General features: G+C 38.3%; 1 protein-coding gene across 1 annotated transcript in view; it reads left to right on the top strand.

Moving 5' to 3' along the window:
* The window catches only part of Ttc29 (tetratricopeptide repeat domain 29), a 112,068-nt gene that overhangs the window by 37,339 nt on the left and 49,827 nt on the right, over positions 1–24,902 (top strand). The window contains exons 5-6 of the mRNA XM_077803103.1: positions 20,783–20,995; positions 23,976–24,061. Of these exons, the coding sequence (XP_077659229.1) occupies positions 20,783–20,995; positions 23,976–24,061 (299 nt within the window). The remainder of the gene's footprint in view (positions 1–20,782; positions 20,996–23,975; positions 24,062–24,902) is intronic.

Below are 24,902 nucleotides of genomic sequence, written 5' to 3'. Positions count from 1 at the left end.
AAGGCCTTCCAGTTGCAGCTGCCGGCTATGGCATACAGATGGCAAGACTTGTCACACAGACTTCCATAGTTTGGGAAGCACCAACCTCACCCCTGTCAGGAGAGGACTGGAGGTCAAGTATTTGCAATGGGTCAAGATTGATTGCCTCAAGCACCAAGCCTGTCTGGTTTCCATGGAGCTTTGCTAAAGTCCATCTTCTTTTCTGAGAAGCTACTGCCTGGGATCAGTTCTGGACATGTTAACCCTTTCCTCTAGGATCTGTAAATTCTGCATAAGGAATGCTCTCAGAAGAGTGGAATTGGCACAATGCAAGTCTGATTTCGTGATGTTGAGAACAGATTTGAATAACTGCCCCAGATTGCAAGGGAAAGATGAGGAAATGAAAACAAGGAGGGAAGAGGACAAATAGGGAAATTCCTAAGGAAGAATACACAATAATTGAGCAAAAGCAAAGCAGTTTAAAAAAGATTTCTTGGCCCTTAAAAAAAATCTGAATATGCAAATCAAAATAGCTCTTCAGTCAAAATTAATAAAGAGAAATCCACAGTTCAATAACATCCCAGAAGTTTTTCAATTACTCAGATAAAGACAGAGTTCTACCAGCATCCAAAGAAAAAATCCAAATGGCCTACATTGGAACAAGAGTTAAACAAGACTCAGTTTTCTCCACTATAGAGCTACGTTCTGAAGTAATAGGAAGGCATTTTAGATATACAAGTTCAGAAAGCACTATGAGTATAGTTTCCATATATATTCTAAAACTCAACAAGAGACATGTCAAAATTAAGAATTCAAGAATGGGGAAATTCTGACACAAAAGATCTTTGCAGCAAACCCTTACTTAAATCAATATAAAGTTAAATTTTAAAAAATGTGTGTCAATAATATGGGAAGTAGATGATACATGAAAGCATGATTTAAATTTTCTCTTTATGATTTACCATATTTACCAATTTGGCAGTAATGTTGATATTTCTCTAGCATATTTTAAACCTCATATTTTATGAGAAACATTTTAATCAAGCTGTAAAATCGTGCAAAAAATGTGGGCAATTACTTATTTAATCTTGGATGAGAAAGACCTTTGAAACACAAAACAATTGGACAAGGCAAGAAGGAAAGTGATGGGGTTTATTAAGGGATAAATATATCCTCTCCCTACTCCAAGTATAGGATGAATTCAAAAGAAATGAAAGTCGGATCATAATTGTAAGGACTAATTGGAGAGCAGTGCTTAAATCTGTGCAAATCAGATTCCGTTATCTCCCAGAATTAATCTTAACAACTAGTACTGGCAGGCAGGTCAAGTTCAGGTTCTCCTATGGGCTCCAGCCAGCTCCTTTGAGCTTTAGCATGAAGTTCAGAGATGTGACTCCTCAAAACTGAATCAGAAAGGATGAGAGTTAAGAATTTCAACAGATATGTCATTCCTCCTCCCTTGAGAAGAGGAAGGAAATAGGAAGCCCCTTTATGAAAACATGAGGCTAGAGGAATGGAATTCCCAGAAACAAAAGTGGGAGATTTGATACATAATATTTAAATTGCTTATTAAAGATCTTACACAGTTTAAAACACTGGGAAATATTGGAAACAAACATGATAATAGAGCAATGCCATTTTTATATAAAGAACACATACACACTGATGAGAAAAATCACTCAATGGATAGAGGAACTAAGGAATTCAACTTAAAGAAATCCAACCAGATAGTGAACATGAAAAAAATCCATCATATCAGAGCTGGGGTTGTAGCTCAGTGGTACAGTGCTTGCCTAGCATGTTTGAGGCACTGGGTTCCATCCTCAGCACCACATAAAAATTAATTTTAAAAAAGGTATTGTGTCCAACTAGCACTAAAAAAAAAAAGTTTTAAAAATTGATAATACAAAAGCACAAATTAAGGCATTCTATACATTCTATAATGGTCTAACAATTGTTTATCGTGATCCTATTATGTGTAGGCACTGGGATAAGTGTTAGGGATACATGGCTGAAAAAGATGTTGGTGGCCCCTTTATTCACGAGCTCACATTTTAATGGAAGAGGCAAGTAGGTTTTTTGGTAATCGCGACAATGTAAACACCTGAGAGACTAGGCTCTAATGCACCTAATTCAAATGTGGAGGAATCAAAGTCTGTTTAAGGTAGCTTTTAATGCTTGTGAAACTTTGATAAATTAAGCATTTTTTTATACTGGTGGTTCTAGGATAAATTGGTCTGATATTTCCAGCATACAATTTGGGAATATATAAAAAGAGTTTTTTTTAAAATGCTCAAATTGGCTTTTTTTAAATAGTTCAGATATGAGGTGTCCCCAGTGCAAGAATGATCAGAGGTGAAATGATTAGGTCATGAGAGAGCCTTAACCTAAGCTGTGGATTGATCCACTGGTGTAGATTAACTGGGCAGTAACTATAGGCAGGTAGTGTATGACTGGAGGAAGTCCCTGGGGGTGTGACCTTGGTGTTCATATTTTTGTCTCTGGTGAGGAGAAATAACTCTCTCTCTCTCTCTCTCTCTCTCTCTCTCTCTCTCTCTCTCTCCCTCCCTCCCCCCTCCCTTCTCTCTCTCTCTCCTGTCTGTAATGTCCTGGGCAGCTTTCCTCCACCTTGCCCTTCTGCCATGATATTCTGCCTTACTTCAGGCCCAGGGCTATGAAGTAGGCTGACCGTGGATTCAACCTCTGAAACTGGGAGCCAAAATAAAACTTTTCCTCCTCTATCTACATTGTTCTTGTCAGGTCTTTCAGTCACAATTGATGAAAAAGTAGACTAAATATCCCTTAACCCTGTAATTCCACTTCTAAGAAATAATCAGATATGAAGACAAGGGTATCCATAAAGACGTGTTAAATCTTTATATATGTATTATTTGTAATAGAAAAAAAGAGAAACAATAGAAATGATCTATAATTAATACTTAATGATGGTAATTACACATGATGAACCCTTGCCTGGGTATTTGAAATGTTGTTTTCCAAAAATTAGAAGCAGAAAAGCTGCCACTTATTGAGTGCCACATGTCGGTCATTACGAAAATGTTCAATCTGGACAATAGACTTTATCAGCAGTCATTTCTAGGCTGAACAAGGAGGTGCAGATGTGTGTGTTCTATTTTTCTGCTATTTCCCCATGGCAACCATGGAGAACTTCTTTTGAGATGGTGAAGCCACAAGACAGGTCTTGGAGGGGGGCTTCTCCAGAGTCACCAGTCCTCAGTGGACTTACCATGAACAAGAAAATCACTTTGTCTAAAGCCCTGGGATTTTAGGGTCTATTTTGTACCATAGCAGTAAATCTAACTTTGACTCATATAATCTCCAATGCTTCTATCCCCTTATTGAGGAATTTCAAGAGTTTTGTTAATAATTTTTGGCAATTTCTTGGAAAGTTTCATATACTAATAGAAGGCTTCCCTTTGGAATGTGGTATCTAACTTCTTTGTGCTTTCCTGAATGCTCCCATTTTAATGTTTTTAACAAATTCCTCAATTTACTAATATAACTTTGTCTTCCAGAAACTCTATTTTTGATATGGAGAAAAGGATGCATTTAACATTTTTATGTGTTTCTGTATTTTTTAGTATAGTAGACATGAAATATATTTATACCCAGAAAATAGCACAACTTTAAAACTAGCTGATGTAGAATGACTCCATCATAAATCTGCAATAATGTATTGCCTACTACAAGGAGACCTAAGGTGTTTTAGGATACCATATTGTTGCTATTCAAAAATGAACTCAAGAGAAAATAGTGACCCCCTTGACTGACCCAGTCTCCCCATGTTTCCTTCTGGGTCAGAGACCCTACCTGATCTTGGAAGTGGGATATACTACTCAAAACGTGAACTTTTTAACTCAATTCCAAATTCCCAATTTCCTTCACTAAATTCTCCTGGAAGCTCCCTTCAGGCTCACTCAGTAACCCAACATAGAGAAAGAACCAGTCTTTAGAACAAAGACATCGAAGGGATGGAACAAAATTATTGTGGCTACCAACATTGAACACTGCAAGTAGACATCTCAGAAAGTCAGTCAAATGAAGATATTTAACTGGTCTCTTATAGATGGCTTATCATAGAAATAAGGGGTGGTGTTTGATTTGTTAACCTCAAGGTAGTCCACTCTGAAAATATCTTTCTCACAAAGTTCCACTGAATCATACCCAGGCAATAATTCATACGACTAGAAACATCATCTAAACCTCTAGGGACATTCCCACAATAGGCCTCCAGGGCTGAAGAACAGCTTTAGATAGGCTTGTTACTTGAAATTCGCCAAGTGCACACACACCCTTGTGCTCTTGTTGAACCACAGTGCTGTTCAGCCTGTGCAAACATTTGGTGGCCTCAGATCATGCCAGTACTTGCCAAGACTGAGGAATAGCCTCAATGTCAAAAGTTCCTATCATTCTGCTCACCACCTGTGTCAGTGGCTCTGCATTGCTGTGACAAATACCTTAGAAAATCAACTCAGAGGGGGACAGATCCCTTTCGACTCCTGGTTTCAAAGCTTTAAGTCCATGATCATTTGTCTCCCCTACTTCAGGACTGAGATGATACAGAACTTCATATCTAAAAGGTGTGGCAGAGTAAAGCTACTTAGCTTATGACAGCCAGGAAGTAAAGACAGAGAGGCAGGCTAGGGGTAAGACATAGTCCCCAAAGACATGCCTCTAAGGACATATTCCCTTCAACTAGGTTCTACATCCATCCTACAGTTTCCACCACCTTCCAGTTAGTCTATTCAGCTAAGAATCCCTCAATGGATTAATCCATTAATGAAGTCAGGGCCTCTTGATCCCACCACTTCTCACAAACTTTACCTGTTGGGCTTTGCTACATTGGAGACCAAGCCTTCAATACTTGAACCTTTGGAGGACATTCTATATCCAAACCATAACAACAACTAATGTCTGTGGTCCTCTATATCCTGGTGTTTTATTTCCTACGTATCTCAGTACCAGGATCTTGATGTGCTGATGGTGGCTGTTTTCAACCTTTTACTTTTCTCACAGCATATATGTGATTGTTAACATTGACTTTGAAGTACTGGTATTTAAATAAACCCTTCTCCCCCAAAGCAGAAGTAAACACCACTCCTAATTATGGACTGTGGTTAAAGTAACATAGTCTGAGGATCATATGCTACCTGCATTTCTATAGCCTTTCTCTCCCACCCAGAACATACGTTGAAATTCACATGAATTCCTAATTTCAAATTTTAAAAGTTTTATACTTTTTGAAAAGTTGATAGTAACAAATTAATATTATATATTTTAAAAAATAAATCATTCAAAAACTTTGGCTGGTTTGTTGTTGTACAGCATTTGTTGTGACGCATTTCAGAACTGATGAGAATACACAGCTGTGTCTCAATGGTCATTAGGAGCTGTGGGTTTAGGGTAGAATTTCTGGCTCTGCTCCATGCATCCATCCAGAGGTTTGACAAGTAAATTTCTAGATCCTTCTTTATCATTGCCATTATGGGTCTGGTTTTCTCCCCCTGCACTTTCCCTTCTCTACCTCTCTACACATACTCCATGTTGACAAATCCATCATCTGCTAGAACGTCAGCCTCCATCCTCCATTGATCCCTCATCTAATAGATCCCTCAGTATTTAAAGTGACTAAGAAACCAGCCATGAGATCTGAACTGCACTCGCATTGGCCTGGGGAAACGAGGCCAAAGTTTCTATTAACCAGAGAACTTTCTGGCTCTCAGTAAGAGCAAACCCATTTTCTTATGGCAGCTTTCCTGGTGGCTGATTCCACATCGTAAGACCTAGAGGGACTGCTCGGGCCCAGAGCATTAGGCTTTCAGAGTCACAACCACAAAGGCCAGCTCTCATTCTGTCAAAGGACGGCTTCCTGCATGAGGCCTCTTGGGACGGTCCTCATCCACACCCCAATTCTTCCGACCTATCTCCCCTCTGCTTTGATCTCAGACGTGCCGTGAGTTTGGCCTCCCCAACTACCTCACCTGTGCCCTGTCTGTGATTCTAGTTCTCTCAGGTTGGTGGGGAAGGCCTTTTGTCCATCTGTCCTGCCGTCTCCTGGCTATATCTGTACATTGCCCCTGTTTTGTTTCTGTCTCTCCAGTGTTGGTGCTGACAGCTCTTAGAAAACAGCCTAGAGAGGACAAGGACAGTACACATATTGATGATTTTTTTTTCTCATTTTGAAGGACACTTGGATCGTATTTCTTATGGGATTGTTTCAGTCAGATTTCTGTCCTTGTGAAAAAGCACTTGATAAAATGACCTGAAAAAGAAAAAGTTTCATTTAGCTCCTGGTTTTAGAGGTTTCAGTCCATGGTCGACGGGTCTTATTATTTCTAGACCTAAGATAAGGGAGAACATCACGGCAAGGAGTGAGTGGTGGGGCAAAGCTCTCATGGTGGCCAAGAGAAAGAGAGGAAGGAGCCTGGATCCCCCTGTCCCTTCAAGGACACGCCCCCAATGACCTAACTTCCTCACTAGGCTCCGCCTCCTAAAGGTCCTACCACATTTGAAGGACCAAACTTTCAAACTTTCAACACACGGTTCTTTGGGCGACACTTCAAATTCAAACTATAACAGGTATTTGAATTGTGAATCTCCCCAAAATGGTGAGTTCTTAACTCCCATTTTTTGTGACCTTACTGAGAAATAGGACATTTGCTTAAATCAAATTAACATGAAGACATTATGGCAGGCCCTGAACCAATATGACTGTGAACCAATATGACTACCCACTTATAGAAATGGAAACCTTTGTAAACAGAGACAGGCATGTACAGAGAAGATGATGGGAAGCTACAGGCAGAGCACCATCAACAAGCCACAAATCCACCAGAGGGTACCAAGGATAGGGCAGAGACAAGGGACAGATTCTCACAGCCCTCAGAAGGAATCAACTCTTCCAACATCTAGAATTCTGACTTTCAGACTCCAAATTTCTGTTGTTTAAGCTACCTAGTTTGAGGTCCTTTGCGACAGTCAGAAAACTTCAGCATGTAACAAAAGGTATTATTCCAGAAAAAAGAAAAGAATATACCAATGATGGAATAATGATTCAATATACATGAAGAATGTGATGTTCCTTTGTTTTTAAACTGTTGACATGTGAGACAACTGGGATGGTGATCAATTGAATACCATCTAAATCGACACCAGAATATTTTCAAAAAGTCCTTAATATTTCACATAAACAATCCTTTCCTAGCATTTTGGCCTTTTATTTTACTCATTTTCCATTATAAATTTGGCTTTATTTTTATTCTTAGGCATATGAAGTGATGTTGATTTTTACAGCACTCAGTTCTCCAAAAAAGGTAAAAATACAAAAATTTAATATAATCAACATGCCACATCAAAATTGATAGAAACTTCATTGTAATTTCTTATTTGTCAGGGAATAACACTTGCCAGTTTATTAGAAAAACAGCCTTAATAACTAAAAGACATGCAAAGGATATATCAGTTTTTAGTGTGGTATTTTATTTTCTCTTTCATTTTATTAAAAATTAATAGAGATATAAGCGCTGTTGAGTGGATTTAAAACCCATCAGATACACACAATCTCGACTGGGGCAGACTCTCGAGAAGGGCCTTGATGATGAGGAATGGTGGGGGACCCGTTTTGCATGATACGCCCTTTTCTGATGTTAGAATGGGTTACTTAGTGCATGTATTATTATTTTTTTTAATTGGAGGAGACCAAGCTACTTTTAAAATTTCTCAGAGAAGTATGGAAAAGGACAGAGGGTTTTATAGTTGCTAAGAGATAATCAGGAAGACTAAAGAACTATTTATAAAGTAGGAGTGTGTGAGGCTCAGGAGGGGCAAGGCTGATTAAATGCACAGATTGGTCATTAGATAGCAAAGGAAGAACAATCTGCACAGATATTAGGAATATGGAACAAATATTTAAAATCAAAATTAGAAACGGACACATTCATACACATAGGTTAAATTAGTGGTAGTTGATACACATTAGTGACTATCTTGGCTTTGGTATTCAGGTGGCAGTTGGTATCATGCTAGAGATGAAGTGTCACAAGGGGAAAAACATTAGAATGGGTAGTACACAGAGGTTGCCTTTTGAGTCTGCCATTTGCTAATTAACTATATGAATGTAGGTAAGTTATTTGGTCATTGTGCATCTTGTTTCCCTCATCTCTAAAGTGAGGGAGTTGAAGCAGGTACTATCTGCTGTTGGTTCCCTTCCAGCCCCGATCTCGATGGCTGCTTCAACAGCTACTGAAAGATCAGTCATTAAAAACTTTTGTGTGTCAACTTACTTACTGGTGAAAAAAAAGCTCAGTTTACAAAAAGCAGAGATGGAGCCTAAAATTTACTTCTTCGTGCCTCTCTGCATTGTTAAAATATAAAATCATTCTCTTTCTCTATCTCTTTTACATGCTCTTTCACTCCAGCGTGTGCCTGTCAGTAAAAGTAGGCCTGGGAAGAGTTACTCTGCTGTAATGACTGCATCAGGTCTTCCCAAGTAGCAGTCCCAGTGAATCCCCCAGTGGAACTGAAAAAGTCCTCGGACAAACAAGCAGGAGAGGCCAACGTCAAGAGCGCAGGAAGGCACCTGTGGGGGATCCCAACCAGCTTCTCCAACCTGGTTGCTGCTGCTCTTCTTTCCCTTGGTGTCTCCCTTCATCCCATCTCCTTCTCCTTTTAACTCTTGACAGTTCCTCTCAGTCCTCCCATCTTCTGCTCCCCTGTTCATGTGCTCCAAGTTCCCTCTGTAGATCTACATTGACTGTGCTCCAGTGCAAGTCCATCGCACAGCAACCTGTTATGAACTGTGTTTCCTTTGGGCTGGTGTTTTTGTTTTGCTCTGTTTGGGGTTTTGGCAGCAGGGGGCATGCGGGTGTGTGTGTGGGGGGGAGTGTCAGTGCAGTTTCAGCTGGAGATTTAACCCAGGGAGTTTTACCACTGAGCTACATTCCCAGCTCTTTTTGCTTTAATTTTTTATTATTATTATTTTAATTTTTAATTAGTTTAATTTAGAGACAGGGTCTAAGTTGCTTAGGGCCTCTTTGAGTTGCTGAGGCTGACCTTGAACTTGTGATTCTCCTGTCTGCCTCCCAGGTGGTCTGGATTACAGGCCTGCACCACCACACCCGGCCTGGGCTTGTGTTTTTGATTAGGAAACAAAACCACCTACTCCACTTGTGTTGGAGATTTTCTTATTGTTTGCATAACTGAAACTTTATACCCATTGAATAACAACCCCACACATCCACCTCCCACTGCCTGTGGTAACCAGCATTCTATTTTTGGCTTCTGTGAGTTTGACTACTTAGATTCCTCATAGGCAGCATTTGTCCTTGTGTGACTGGCTTGTTTCATTTAGAATTATATTTTATCTGTGTCACATACAATAGCATTTCCCTCTTCAGTAAGCCTAAATAATTTTAAATAACACCAAAGCATGTCAGAGCCAGGCTGGAAACCTGTGTCTTCAGATACTTGGGTCAGTGTTCTTTACATGAACCAACACTACCTGCCTGTGCAGAGATTTGCTCAGTGGAAACCTCATGAGGATGACTTTCTGGATTTATTTTTCCTTGATATATTTTGATTAAAATTATGACAAGAAAAGACTTCTGAAATAATAGGACTGGCCCTGACAAAATTAGGGCTAAAAAAAAAAAAAAAGTGTCTCTTCCTGTGTATGTCCTTTCTTATTTGTCCACTGGCCAAACCATTTGTCTTCATGGCCAGCCCAAGATTCCCATGCAGCGTTCAGGCAGTAACCCATTCCATCAGGGTCCTAGGACAACGCCCCTTCATCATGTGGTCCACGATACCCTCCTAGACTGTCCAGATTCTACATTATAAAGGCAACTGCTTAGGAAAACTAAGGTTATTCTCATACAGAGGGCTTCCAGATATGAAGAGAAAAGGTGGCGAGAAGACTGGTAAACTGAGTCGGTGGAAAAGGAAACTTGAATGGCTTTATAAAAAGTTCTTTTGTCACATGTTGAAATCCATGTGTGAATTAGGCTGTTCAAGAATTGTCGGGGACATTAGGGAGAGGGGACATTTAGGAGCATGAATTTGAGTGAGGACAGTGGCAGATCTGTTGGCTGAACAAATTCAAAAGAAGAATGATTTGCAGATATCACATCAGAAGAAACAGATCAGGTTTCAGTCATAGGGCAGAGATTGCGGAAATGGGGGGAAATAACTTTATGTGAGTATATGTTACACAGAATTAGTAGCTATATTCCTGGTAAAGTGTACATCAATTTATAGGAAAAATGTTAAGGCAATTGTAATTTAATAGACAAGGCTACAGACAATTCACCAAAGGGGGGAAATATAATGAATACATGAGAAAATAAGCCATTTCTTAAAATCAATTTGAATAATTGTGAAGTACTATTTAATACTTCTTAAAATTGCAAAATAATAATAATCATGTTTTCTTAAAGTAACACTTATGTGTATTGCTGACAATATTGTGAATCACTTAAATGGCTTTGGAAGGTAATACAACAATATACAGCCTTTCAAAGTACAATTATGAAAATATGTAATATGGAAAGTAGTTCTAATAAAATAATCTAGATAAGCAGAAAAATTATATTTAACTCTCTGCAACTATGTAAAAATTATGATTGTATATAGAAAAGAAATACAGCAAAACTGAGCAAAATAAGTACATTTTAAGTGATTGATAGTGTCATTGTTAACGATATTTAATATTATTTGTTTTTAGTGTTTCATTCCTGCTGATTTTATATTTTTGCCCTTAAAAATAAGTAAATATACATTATATTATGCCTTTTCCATATGTTAATTTTTGCTTTATTTATTATATATTCAACACTCTTTTGTATTTTGGGTCAATGTTAGGACAATTACCATCCCAGTTTGCCTGGGACTGAGGGAGTTTCAAGAACTCATGGCTTTTGATATTAAGAACAGGAAAGTCCCTGGTCAATGTATGTGAACTGGATTCCCTAAATAGAGTAAATATTAAATTTTTCTTCAATCTTTCTAAACCTAATATTTTATTCATGCATTATCAAATAGCGAGGCAATAACATCTTCATAATTTTTTGCTAGTAGACTTTTGACAAGCACCATATGATTATTTTCAGTTTTCAGTGATTCTTATTTTCTACTTAAATTGCTATCATATGTTAAAATTTACAACAATAAGCCTTCCTTTCCATACAGGGTGTTACAAGAGAAAATGGCACTTAAACTAGCAAGGGCCATCTTTTTAAAGGTTCAGCTCTGGAAAATAAAATTATTGATAGTTACTGTGAATATTTGAAGGAGAAAAAGTGAATGGAAAACAATTCCAGCAAAACTCTTGAAGCTGTAGGTTTTCCCGTCTGTTCATTTAAGTCCTAGTCATACCTTTAGCACGACTAAGCAAGTTCATTGGGAACATATTTCCCTCTTCTAGTAAAAATAAATCCTATGTATTTGTTTCCCCACGCTTGTATACTGATTCTAACCTTGCATCTTAAAAGTCTCTTGGATGAAATTTTTCCCAAAAGATTCTCTGGAAGAACAAACCCATCATTCCATTCAGGTTCCCTAGTAAGGAGTGGGAATAAATCCAATCAAACATATAAATATAAATATAAATCTTGATGACTCCAATACATCAGTCGCCAAGAGTCTTGGGCAAACTGCAGGCCAGTGGAAAGCACCTCCCCTTCATCTCTGGGTGATTGCAAAGCTCAGGACTTCTGGCTGCTAATTCTCATCATTCATTTTTAGCCTAAATTCCTCAAATGGATTTGAAAAGTGGCTTCCAAAACATATCTTCTAGGTACATCTTACTAGACCCATATTAGAAACAGAGTCCTTGACACTTGCATGTGAGAGTGAATCTAATACTTTAAAACTTTTTTTTAGAAACCAAGTGGATTAGCATTGCTATTTCTGTATAAATTAATTGTCCCTTTTCAGGCCATGTCAGTTTATTCTCCATCTACTATGTGTACACATTCATAAGGCCTTATAGTGTTTAATGAAGAGATCCTTTTTAAGTATTGATAGCCACGAGAAAATTATACCATGTTTGATCTGTGTTAAAGAATCAAAGTCCAAGATCTTTGAATGGAACTTAGAATAAAAATGTAATTAGGTTACATCCCTAAAGCCTGATATATCTTTAAACAAGACTGCAAATGAAACTTTATTAGAGCTTCAAATGAATTATTTCCTTGCCTTTTTTTTTTTATTCATTTTCTTCCCCTTCTCTTTCATGTCTGTGTTACCAGCATTGCTGCTTGCATTTTACCTGTCTATTCCGGGGTGTTTTAATTATTTACTGCTTAACGAGTAGCACACAGAGGAAAGCCTCGTTCAGAGGTGCTTTCTCTGCAGCAGGTTTTTCTGTTTCAAAGCTTTGCAAGGAGGCCGTGAGTAGCTGCACTGAGCCTGCAGTTCTGGCTGCACCGATTGAACAGTTCTGGGGGCAGTGTTTCCTCTGCCTGTCTGAGAAGAGACACTGCCCCGGGAATATCTCTGCAGCAGTGCAAACGGCCAAGAGCAGAGCGAGTGTTGGGTTAGAGTTGGATGAAGTTCTTTCCAATTAGTGGCTTGAGCAGCATTTAATCTGAATGAGTGATACCGTTCCATAACATTTAAGTCTGAAGACATTTAATATAACAGGACCAACCAGATTCACTCCAATGGGTGAACATGAAAACACACACACACACACACACACACACACACACACACACACATATATACTGACACACATGCCAAGGTAACATCACATAAAAAGTTACTGAATGTCCATGAAGCAGCAGGCATTCAGCATGGAGCTGCATGTTTTTACATGCAGCCATCCTTTAAACTTGACCTTGTGGTTTTTATTTCACACCCTTAAATAAGGGATGCTCAGGGGCAGTTGTGTGTGCATGGAGCTATAGCATCATGGTACTGAAGTTCAAACCTTGGGCTCTGTCTGAAAGTCAAACATTTGACACAGTTTCCATAAAAGCTTGGGACATCACTTCTGTCCACCCAAGGGTCAAAAAGCTTCTGTCTGTCTATCTATCTATCTTGTGCCTGGCACATATTGACTGTTCAGCTAACATTATTGTCCCCCCCCCACACACACACACACACTCAGCTAAATAAATTTTTTAAAAATTTTGTTAAGTAGGTGTTTTTTGTTTATGTTTTTGTGACAGCCAAAATAACATATGTTCATTGTCCATCAAAGTGAGGATGCAGGGCAGGGGGAGTTAGTACTCTCCTCTCCTCCTCACCTCCGTCTCTGACACTCAGTACTCAGGCTCTGTCTCCACGCCTCCCTCTTTGCTCATATAAACATACACAATTCAGATTGAATGTAGTTTATTTAAAAACCTGAGCAATATGTAATGTAGGTAGAAATGACATTATTGATTAAGTCCGAGCAATATAATTCAGTAGTTGATCTGCTGTCGATATGGACTTTAGTTTTCCTCAGACTTTTATGCCTATCAACATCTTTTACTTAGTATTTTTAAATAAGGTGAAAACATAATAGTAAAATAATTTGTTATATGAGGAAAAATGGCAAAGTCTACAAACTCTACAAGGTTTGTTAATGGCTAGTATTGATTCCATGGTCATATATTATCCAAATGTGTTATGTTTAAATTGTTTTATTCTTTTGAGTAAATTTGATGCCTTTAATTATGCACTTCTAAGGACGAAAAGTGCTTTATGCTTAACTCCTAGACAATACAAAACCCAGGCAGAAATTGATGGAGGCTTATAGCCACGGAGCAGTTAGACCTGGGCACTGACCACAACTCAGCTATTTAAATCATAAACACAACAATTAATAACAACTTGGCCAGAATATTTTGGAGGTCAAGGCAGATTTTCTGGATTTTTAAAAATTAACTTGTTATGGCAGTATGTAAAAAAGTGGAGGCGTAACCAATGTGAATCTGCAATATGTATACGGGGTAAAAATGGGAGTCCATAATCTGCTTGAATCAAATGTATGAAATATGATATGTCAAGAGCTTTGTAATGTTTTGAACAACTAATAATAAAATTTTTTTTAAAAAAATTAACTTGTGTTAGTTTTGCTGACTTCAGACATAAAGACCTTCATGAGTTTCCCCTACACCTGTCTTGCTGTCTAGTGGGACCCTTCTCACTGTCTGCTTTAGTGACTGACAGTCTCTAATCAGTGTGTGCTGGATTCCTATCCTGTCCACCTGAAATCTGTGCTCAGAATAATAAAGAGAGGATTCAAATTTTAAAATAGCCTCTTAAATTTCTTCTAAGTATCCCAAAGTAGTTACTCAAAAGTTATGAGCACATTTTCCTCCCAGTTTATTAGGGACGCTATTGAACTACAGAACAAAATCTTTGTTTTCCAGCATTCTGTTGTGCAATGGTGTACAGTGGGTTATAGCCCACAACAAATCTCCTACAGGAGATAAACCCTTGAAAGTTGACAGTTAAGTGACAAGCCCTTAACTATTTCAGCATACGGAGTGCTGTTATAATTATCATAATTGAATGTAAAAACTGAAAGATAGTATAAATTGTTCATGCAGTTAAGCCGAAATGGAAAGCAATGGCTCTTGTTTTTACAAAGGGCAATAACATTTTTCTCTTTTCGCTACTGTTTAATATTGCTTCTAGCAGATTTTATGTCTACTTGGCACAGAATAGTAACTTAACGCCAAAGATGTCCAGTAGCTCCGGATTAAAATGTAATATAATATACATAAAGCTTTATTGTTCCTTTAGGTTGTTGTTTTAAACTAAAGTGGAATATTTCCCTAAAGTCCTCAACAAATGTGCACAATTTAAAACTAAATATACTTAAGACATGTACCAGGCTGCCGAAGAAATGGGCCTTATGGACCTGTCAAATTATTTTCATGCAATTGTTTCTGTAGCGTTATTTCTACTGGCAAATGTACAAGTTGATAGAAAAGGAAATAATTAGCTACTTTCACAATTGCTGAGGCATGGAGCTAAAACAGGCCAGTCTATGTGTCTCAGAGATTGTGACATTTTAAATTACCTGAACAATACCAGCAGCCATCTTTGGTCATAATTAACACCTTGCCTAATTAATGTCAGGTCTGCAGAGAGTCCCACTTTATTTATGAAATATTATTTTATTCTAACCTGCTTTTGCCCTTACAATATTGCAAACTTTGGGTTTATTTGCATGCTGTTTTCTTAAGCGGAACAACTTCTTTTTCCTTTCTTTTTTTTTTCTTTTTCTTTTTTTGTTTCCCTCCCCCTTCAAGTAATCAATGCACTGCTGAATGAGTTCATTTTAATGCACTCAATCATGCCTCTAATGTTCGTAGCTTACGGGCGCAAGCATCAGTAATGCAGGAATGTTATATGGCTTTAGTTTGGGCCATTTCATAAAATATTCATGGAATCAAAAATGTGCATCAAAATAGCGGCTGGGAGAATTACATTTATGTTCCTGCTTTTATGGCAGCTTCACATTTAAACCCATTTGTGTTAATATCTAGTCAATCTTCCTACTTTAAAAAAAACTAAAATGGGAGAGATCATATACATTCTCCTTTGCTTAATATTTGTTCTAGACATCTGCTGTGATACAACAAATATCTATAAACTTTCAGAGATGTTGTGCAGAGAAGAGGGGTAAGCCACAATTTGGAGAATATCCAAATATATAAAATCTTATTTTCTCTACATATAGTGTTTGTCTTAACATCCCACCATGCATTTTGCAGTTTACCACATTGTCTGGGTTTTGTTTGTATTTTTAAATAAGTGGACGGATTTCTCGTTAGGGAGGGCTTTAGATAAAGTATAACTCCCTTGAAGTACTTTTATTTTAAGAGTGCACTTTCCTTTGGGTGAATAACTTGAAATGCATGCCAAAACTCCTTACTGTTTATGTAGATGTTATAGAATTCTGTTTAAAAATATAAAATAAAGTAAAACGGAGGCGTGGCCCACCGCTGCTCTTACCTGGGTACTCTGGTGTTACGCAGTTGTTCACAGCATTCTCCTGAGTTGTGTTTTCTGGCACTTTTTCACATGATTGCAATAAACTGACTACTGAGTGTATCCACAGAGGGTCATCTTTAGTCCTTCCAATGAAACACTTCAGCTCTGTGTTCTCTCCTGGTTCACACGAAATATTAGTGGGACCACCTGGAATTATGCTTGGTGTAGAACCATGTTCCAGGCACTTTGTTGGCAAGAGTTGGTGTGTCCAGCCACGGTGGCCACTGTGGCGACACTTCTTACTCGTGGTGGTGATTCCCAGTGCCACATGACCAGGCTTCCCCTGGGGAGACCTTCCTCTGGCCTCCTCTTTTCCATGCTCTTTTCTGTTAATGCCTTTTTGTGTGATGTGCATATAAGCTCCTCCCTCTGCCCTTCTTCTTCACACTTGAGAATTCCAGAAGAGCACAGTCCTTGGACCCTTGGCCTAAACACGTGTTCTTGTCCACTAAAAGACTGATAGAGGGATCTAGAAATCTCAGCAGCTTCTGATATATTGAAGCTTATTATTTGGTGACAAAGGGTAGGCTATAAACTCTTTGAGGAAGTTACAAAGGGATGCTATAAACCCAACTTGAAAACCTGATTTGTTATTTTCATTGGTATTTATATTTACCTTTGTCAATTTTACAATCTCTCAGGAATATTAAATTCAAAAATTTCAGATAAAGCAAAATGCATTTTGTCTCAATAGCTGTGTGGTCAATTAATCAGAAATGTATTCAGAAAGTAGGATCGTTGTTAAGGTCCAAATCAAATTTGGAGAGAAAGATTTGATAGAAATCTCCTTAAAGATTGGATAGTCATCCTTAAAGGAAATGCTTGCTTGTTTAAGTTACTATGCTGCCTTCATTGCATGAACCTATTTTTTAAACATTTTTAAATCGAATATTATGCTACGTTTGTGCTTTCAAATTCTGACCAGCTTTTAGGAAGAGTAGCCAAGTAGCCAGGCTCCGTGGTACATGCCTGTAATACCAGCGGCTCTGGAAGCTGAAGCAGGAGCATCAAGAGTTCAAAGCCAGCCTCAGCAAAAGTGAGGCACTAAGCAACTCAGGGAGACCCTGTCTCTAAATAGAATACAAAATAGGGCTGGGGGTGTGGCTCAGTGGTGGAGTGCCTCTGAGTTCAATCCCCAGCACCTCCATCCCCTGCAAAAAATAAAAGTAGCCAAGTTATTTGTGTGCTTATGGTCATTTGGATCAATTCCTTGTTGGCTTATTTGCTGCCACCAAATAATTTTACAAACAAATTCCTACAGAGGAGAAGGACTGAAAATGAGACTTCTGTGTAGGAACTTTCATTTTAAACAGCACTGGCCAGAACCCCAGTAGCCTCATTTGTGGCACAGTGGTATAAGAAGGGAGGCCAAGTCATCAATAGCTGGATGAGGCCTCAGCTGACCAAGCCTGGAACACCCAAGGAAAACCAGGTGTCCCCACACAGGTCACCATATGGCTTAGGGGAAAGCAAGGAATTTGAATGTAGTTGGTTAGTTATACAACACATTCCTCACAAAGTCAGAAGCACATCAGAGGCTCCTCTCTGTACTGTTACTGGAGGTTACCTGTGACAACCTGAGTTTCAGAATGATAGAACTGGAAGAGATTAGAAACCGTGCAATTAGAACATTGCTTTAAACACAAGATATTTATGTCCAGAGAATTTAATAGGCCATCTAACTTCCTGTCTCCGGGTTTCTCGATCAGTATCAGATGTGGTAGACCCAGTTGTGTGGGCTTGCAACAATCTTGGGTTTAGATCCTCATCATCACTTACTTTAAATCTGGCTTATAATAACTGAATCATTTAATCTTTGTGAACCGCACTTTCCTCTCTAGTGAAAAAGTGATAGTCATATCTACTTCACCAGTTTGGGGAAGGCTAAATAAGATAATTCATGGGGAAGACACCTCCCATTTTGTAGGCCTTTAGGAAAGGCCAATTTCCTGTTCTCTTTTACTTGAGTATCTCAAGCTCATGGGGACTTCAAGTAGACCCTCTGAGAGCAAACTATGGACAATAATCATAAGCAAAGTAGTGCATGATACTAGCCCCCAAAGCTCTAGCAAAAATACAGTTCAACCACAAAGACTATTTCTACTTATCTATTTATCAGAAGGTCATTTTTCCATTGAAACCAATGTCCCCAGAACCTCCCTTACTTCATTCCTGCTAGATAGCCTGTCCAGGCAACTTAGCCACCCAAGACTCAGCAACCCAAAGCAAGTGTGGCTTACAGACACTAACCCACCTTGAATTCTCTACCCATTCCCTCCACCTCTCCTTTCCCTACATCAACCCTCCCCTCCTCCTTCTGCCCCCATGTAGATAAAATATTTGACATGGCTGTCATTTCTCATTTACTATTTGCACCGCTATATTTTGTTTGCATCTAATTCTAATTAGCTGGGTTACCTGGAGCTTCATCTCTTTTATAGTATCTATTTTTTTTCTGAAACAATCTAGTTTTCTCAGCTTCTGGTATTCACTATTCCCTATTCATATGGCTCAAAAGACATATGTGTCTATACTTTATGAATAGATGGATACTTTGGGGAAAAAATAAAAGAAGAAGCAGTCCTGTCTACATCTTTCCAGGAATGTAGAGCTATACTTTGCAGGCAGAAATATAGTTAACAGAGGAAACAGAACACACATTTATGTCAGTGCTCCATTCCAGTTTTAAAAAAATGAGGGTCACGGGTATTTGGAGGAAGGTGTTTCTGGCAAGAGGTGCTACAGGAAAGCCATGAAAAACTATGCCTGCTTTTGTAGGAGGAAAAAAAAATTGTCAGCAAAGAGGAAGAGATCAATTAGAGGAGTGAACTTGAACCTTGAAAATTAGAATCAAAGTGAAAGAGCAATTGGATGTTATTTTTAAAATAACTTATATTGCACTTATATCTCTCATTACAAAATAAACACATTTTGATGATAGAAACTTTAGAAAATGCCAATGAGCAGAAAAGGTAAAAAAAAATCAAGAAAAATAAGAAAGGAAATCGTAAAAGAAACCAATTATCACCCATCATCTTACTTCCTAGCCAATAATGCTTTGTAAACGTTTTTTGACATTTTCTGGTATTTTCACTTATAGACACCTGCCCATGTAATGAAATATTCTTTGTAACGCCAAATTTGTGGCTTGGTAGTCTTGTCTCATGTGAAAGTTTCACACAATCCATTTATAAACAGCCCTGCCACACCCATGGTCCTCTCTAGCTCTCTCTGCTGACGTTCCCTCTGCCTGGTGTGGCAAGAACCCAGCACGGCCATGTCTTTACTGACATTTTATGCCAGTCATTTGTGGATGATCCATGGCTGTTGGTTGTCTTTCTTTGGGACTATTATTCCTGTTTGTGTGTGTATTCCTTAATACCACTTTTGATAACAAACTCAGTGCAAAAAAAGAAAAACAGAGAAATTATATGCAGTAGTCATGTTTGAGTAAGTATGTTGACCTAATATGTAATGCAGAGTTTATTCAGTTAGGATCATATGGTTATAGGGACTCAGTTAATTCTTGTTTTTCTCAGGATGAGTAAGTTGGACTTAAAGAATACAACAAATTAATGGTTATATTTCAATTGGCTGTTAGATATTTTGGAAGTATTATCATTACCAACTGATAACACTAGCTGCGTTTATTGAGCACTAACTCTGTAATGCGTTGAACATGCATTTGTTCATTTCTCACAATAGTACTCACTCTAAAGCTGTTTCACAAAATAATAAGCTAAGGCACAGAGAGGGCAGGGATTAGCCCGAGGCTAAGCAAAAAGTAGGAAAGCTGGGATAAGAACAGGCTGTCTGCCCGTAGCCTGCACTCGCTCTTCTGCTGCAGTAAGGGCCTAGGTAGAAACCTCTTTTCATTAAGCTCAGTGATGTCATTTCAATACCATCAAAGACCATTTACATTACACTGTGTGGTGAGCATTTGCACAAGGTGATTAACAAGTAAATTACAACGTATAGCAGGGAACTGCAAGCTCCTCTTCTAGAAACGTTAACTCATGTTTGAAGGAATAAAATAATTTAAGGCTAATTTAGAGTTTTGGCTTTGAGGAGATACATTTTGGATCGTATTATGGGGTATACCATCCAGAAAGACAATTAAACTACATGCTAATTATTCAAAAGTAAACAGTTTAGCTTTCAAATTAAACAAATGCCTCCCTCAAACTTTGAGAGACAGCTTAAAGATCCATAAATTGAAATATGTACCAGATGTACCCTTTCTCAAGATATCTAAATCCTTCCCAAGAATGAAGAAATTGCCATCTCCTAGGAAAGCGACAGAGAATACTGGGTGAGAGCAGGAACTCTGAACAAAACTTTCTGGACCTACCACCCACTACCTCACCTGGCCTCAGTTTTCTCTTCTGTAAAATGGAATCCTAACAGTCCCACTCCACAGAATTGCTTTGAGGATTAAATGGGACCTGCATCTAAAGTACATAGCACAGTTCCTTGTAATCAAGGTGCTCTGTAAATGTCAGATGATATGATCGGGATTCATGATTGCTGCTGGACTTCCACTCTGTCTCTCAGCATGTGCAGTCCCAGTCCGGCCCCACTAGCTGAAGTACGTCCCTCTTGCAGGTGTCAAGCCAGAATTCCTGCTGAATCTGAGATCCAGTTAGTAACAGCCCCTCTAACTCCTTTTCTGCCTCCAAGATCAAATTCTTCCCTATATTCCATGCTAGTAAAGCTAAGATAGACTCAAAATTTCTGAGAACATGTTCTGGCCCGTGGTTTGTATTTATGAATGGCTTTTATTCTTCAGGTCAGCTTCTGGAAGCCGCTGAGCATTATGAGGCTTTCCATCAATTGACGCAGGGGCGGATATGGAAGGATGAGACAGAGCGCTCTCTCAACATGTGGGCCTGCGAAAGTCTCCTGAGGACCTACAGATTACTCTCAGACAAAATGCTGGAGAATAAAGAATACAAACAGGCCATCAAAATTCTAATAAAAGCTTCTGAAATAGCCAAAGAAGGTGGGTGGGAAAGAACCCTCTCACATTGCTTTCTTTAATGGACAGACACTGGTTCTCCCAAGAGTGAAGTGAAACCCTTCAAGTGTTAGGGTGATTATTTCCTATGAAATGCAAAGACAAATGCCATCAATATACTTTCAAATTTCACTGTAAAACAGAGGTGGCTTAGTGCTGACAACAAGAAATCCATTAGTTCCTTGAAAGCTTTATCTCCAAAATTACAACCCATTGTGGATAGCCTTGTAAAACAAGGAACCCACAATGAGAAGAAAAGGTCACCTGCAAAAGTTAAGGGTGTATGTGTGTGTGTGTGTTAAAAGTTGTATATTTCTAGCAATCTGAGAGAACTTTCATTGTTTCTAAATTTCCTACATATAGTCAGATAACTTGGAAATTATGATGAATATTTAGTTAGGGATAACAGGAAAATAGGACTTCAATATATTTTGGACAATTGGCTCTCAAAGTGTGGCCTCTGAAACATCAGCATCACCAGGAGGCAGGATATGAAAGCAGCATCTTAGGTCCCAGCCCAGGCTGCCTGCAAGATCCCCAGGTGAATATGAATATGCATTTACAACAGGAAAAGTGCTTTTGTGAGAGTTGCTCACATCCTTCATGTTCTATATCATTTATGACTGTATATAATATAAGGGGAAATTTTGGAGCATATCCTTATAAGCTTTTAATTTGTGAAATACAAGGATATTTTGTTGCCATATAGGAATTTACCAATAGTCTAGCATTTTCATGAAGGAGAAAAAATGCTGCCCTTAAACTAAAATTCATAAGCTCCTGGATATATTTAATTGATTTAAGTAACAGGTGGCTTATTTGAAGTAAACAGAACTAATTTGGGGGGGTATGGTTTTTAATTTACCTACAAGTGAAAGTGAGCAGCTTATTCTTTCAGTTACTTTTTTAAAATAGAATTAACTGAAATAGTCACAGGAAATCACCATCGTTGAAAGACATCCCACTAAATGAACAACTTTTGAATAGATGATGACCTAGCACCTTCTCCAAGGGGGTGAACACTGACATAAATCATTAGCTCTTAGATCAATTTCAGCAACCGACTTTTGTTGCATGAAATCGAAGAGAACTTCAATGCAAAGGCATGTATATTAGTAAGGCACCTATATTTTACTTTAGGTTCACATTTGCTGAGTTATAAGAGAAAGGAAGGTGACTGGGGCCTCTGCTAATGGTGAGAGCCCTGCCAATAAGGCTCCTTTCTGAAAGCATCTCTCACTTTCCAAAGGACAGAGAAGGGGAGCAGAAGAAAACGTACTTCTTATGCTGTAATAATTTGTGTGTGTGTGTGTGTGTGTGTGTGTGTGTGTGTGTGTGTGTGTGGTGCTGGGGATTAAACCCAGGGGAGCTTCCTTTTTTATTTTTAGTTTTGAGATATGGTCTCAGTAAGTTGCTGAGGCTGGCTTTGAGTTTGTGCTCCTCCTGCCTCAGCCCTTCAATGCGCACCACCACACCCAGCAGATATCCTCTTTTCTTTCTTTTTCTTTTTTTTTTTTTTTTTTCATACTGGGTATAAACCCAGAGGCACTTAACCACTGAGCCACATCCCCAGCCCTTTTAATTTATTTTTTAATCTTGAGACAGGGTCTCACTAAGTTGCTCAGGGCCTTGCTAAGTTGCTGAGGCTGGCCTCAAACTTGTGGTCCTCCCACCTCAGCCTCCCAAGCCACTGGGATTACAGGTGTATGTCATCATGCCAGCTAGCCTTTTTTTCTTAATGTCTTCCAATGAGCCACTGCTTCATGAGTGGTCATTCAGTGAGTGGTGAGATCAACTGCTGCCTGGAGGATTGCTAATTCATGAAATACTTCATGTTTGGAAAACAGGGTTCAGAAATGTACTCTCCCAAGAACAAAACCACATGTGGATCTGTCAGCATTAGCATTACCCAGGTTTTAGACAGAAGAAGCTAATGAGTTCCAAAAGGAGAAAAAAGGAAAGTATTAATATTAAAATAAGAACTTTAAATAGTTCTTTAAAATATATAAAATATATATGTTACATTAATATACTAAAGGTGAATAAGCTATAGATTTACCAAATGGTATGATGAATGTCTTTTTAAACCATATGTTGCACCTTTATACATTTTGCTTTTGGAAAGAAAAAATGGGTAATTCCTGGAATAAAATTTATCTCCCAAGAATTAGAAAGGCTTAACTCCTCGTAAAAAGATGATGAAAAGCTTTACCAGTGGTGAGCAGAGAAGAAAGAACATGTTTAGATTTCAAATGTGAATGGAATTTTGTACCAAGAAGTCAAGCTCTGTCATTCTCTCTCAAGGTGTAACCAATAACTAGCTTTTGAATTGAACATAACCAGAATAACCATCTCTTATTTGGCTACTCATCTGCTCTGTTGGAAACTTAGCTGAATGTCAGTCATGTGGTGAGTGAAGGTACGGCAGTTAACGGCTGGTACCCTCACCGGTCATTACAGATGCTGGACAATGGTAGGCTGATAGAAAGGGTATACCTGCCCATCAAAATTACGTACTGAAACCAGACTGAGTGGATTACAGGAGGATCACAAGTTCAAAGCCAACCTTAGCAATTTAACAAGGCCCTAGGCAACTTAGTGAGACCTTGTCTCTAAATAAAAAAAAAAAATTAAAAAGGGCTGAGGATGTAACTCAGTGGTTAAATGCCCCTGGGTTCAATTCCCAGGGTATCAATAAATAAACAAATGAACAAATAAATAAAATGGTATAATGGTGGGTAGATAGAGGGAAACCCCTCATCATTAAATATCTCATGAACCTTACTCTAACACCTGGGATCCAGTAACTTATGTTTACATTGGTCTTTGTTTTATTCAGTGCACAGCTAGGCTTTGGGGATCATTGATAAATCTGTATACTTTTTAAAATAGCAACTTACTGCTGGTAGTTGTGATAAATCAATTTCTTTAATACCACAGTAATATTTCTACATCTGTATTTTAGCAAATAACAAAAAGATGGAAGGAGAAGCTTTGTATTACTTGGGCTTAGCACACCTGGCTGCCGAGGAACAGAATACTGCAATGACAGTAAGTTAAAGTGAACTTTTAATTATCGCCATTTTAATTGCTATTTTATTATAGTATGTGCTATTGTAAGGCTATCCCAAAATGTATCAGGCTTTATATCAGTGTACCTATTTACTTGACTCAAACAGAATAGCCATGTGTTAGAATCATGAAAAAAAAAATTGATTCTATTATTTACCGAAGGTGGGATATAGTTAGTTACTATGAAATACTTTAGAATATGTAAAAGTTAAAAGTATGGAGTAATATTATCCCTGAGCCTCTAATATCACTAAGGACAAGAGAGAATGGGTTCAAATGATAGCAAAAAGTAAACAGATAAAATTGCAAAAATTCCCAGTTTGATGTAGGATACTTTGCTTAAAAATGCTATTAATAAGTGATCTCAAGAGTTGTACTGATGTAGGTATTCAAGGTGTGAGTAAGGAAGGTGGCTAGTCTCATCTGAGAAGCATCCTGCTCAGGACAGTATTAGTAGTTGCCTATATTGTGACCAGATTTTGGGGGGGGGCTGAAATACAATACACACACACACACACACACACACACACACACATACATATACAGTTATCTTTACTGTATTTTAACTGAAGTCATTTCCTGGTCTTTTCTTACTTTTAATATATTTAAAGAGCAGTTCCTATTTCAATTCACATTCATCCATCCCCTTTAAGGGATTTGATATACAGTAATATATTATTTGATATACAGTCTTCATAGAAAACTTGGGTTTTCCTAGGTGAGCATCCCACTTCCAAGTTTTCAGTTAATGATATGCATTCAGCAACAATCTGCTCCAGATTCTTTGGGGACTATAGAGACCAATAAGATGCATGCTTCC

The sequence above is a fragment of the Urocitellus parryii genome, chromosome 10 (assembly GCF_045843805.1).
Source record: "Urocitellus parryii isolate mUroPar1 chromosome 10, mUroPar1.hap1, whole genome shotgun sequence".
NCBI classification, from domain to species: Eukaryota; Metazoa; Chordata; class Mammalia; order Rodentia; family Sciuridae; genus Urocitellus; species Urocitellus parryii.
Note: the sequence above shows the minus strand (reverse complement) of the source record. Positions and strands in the feature narration are given on the sequence as shown.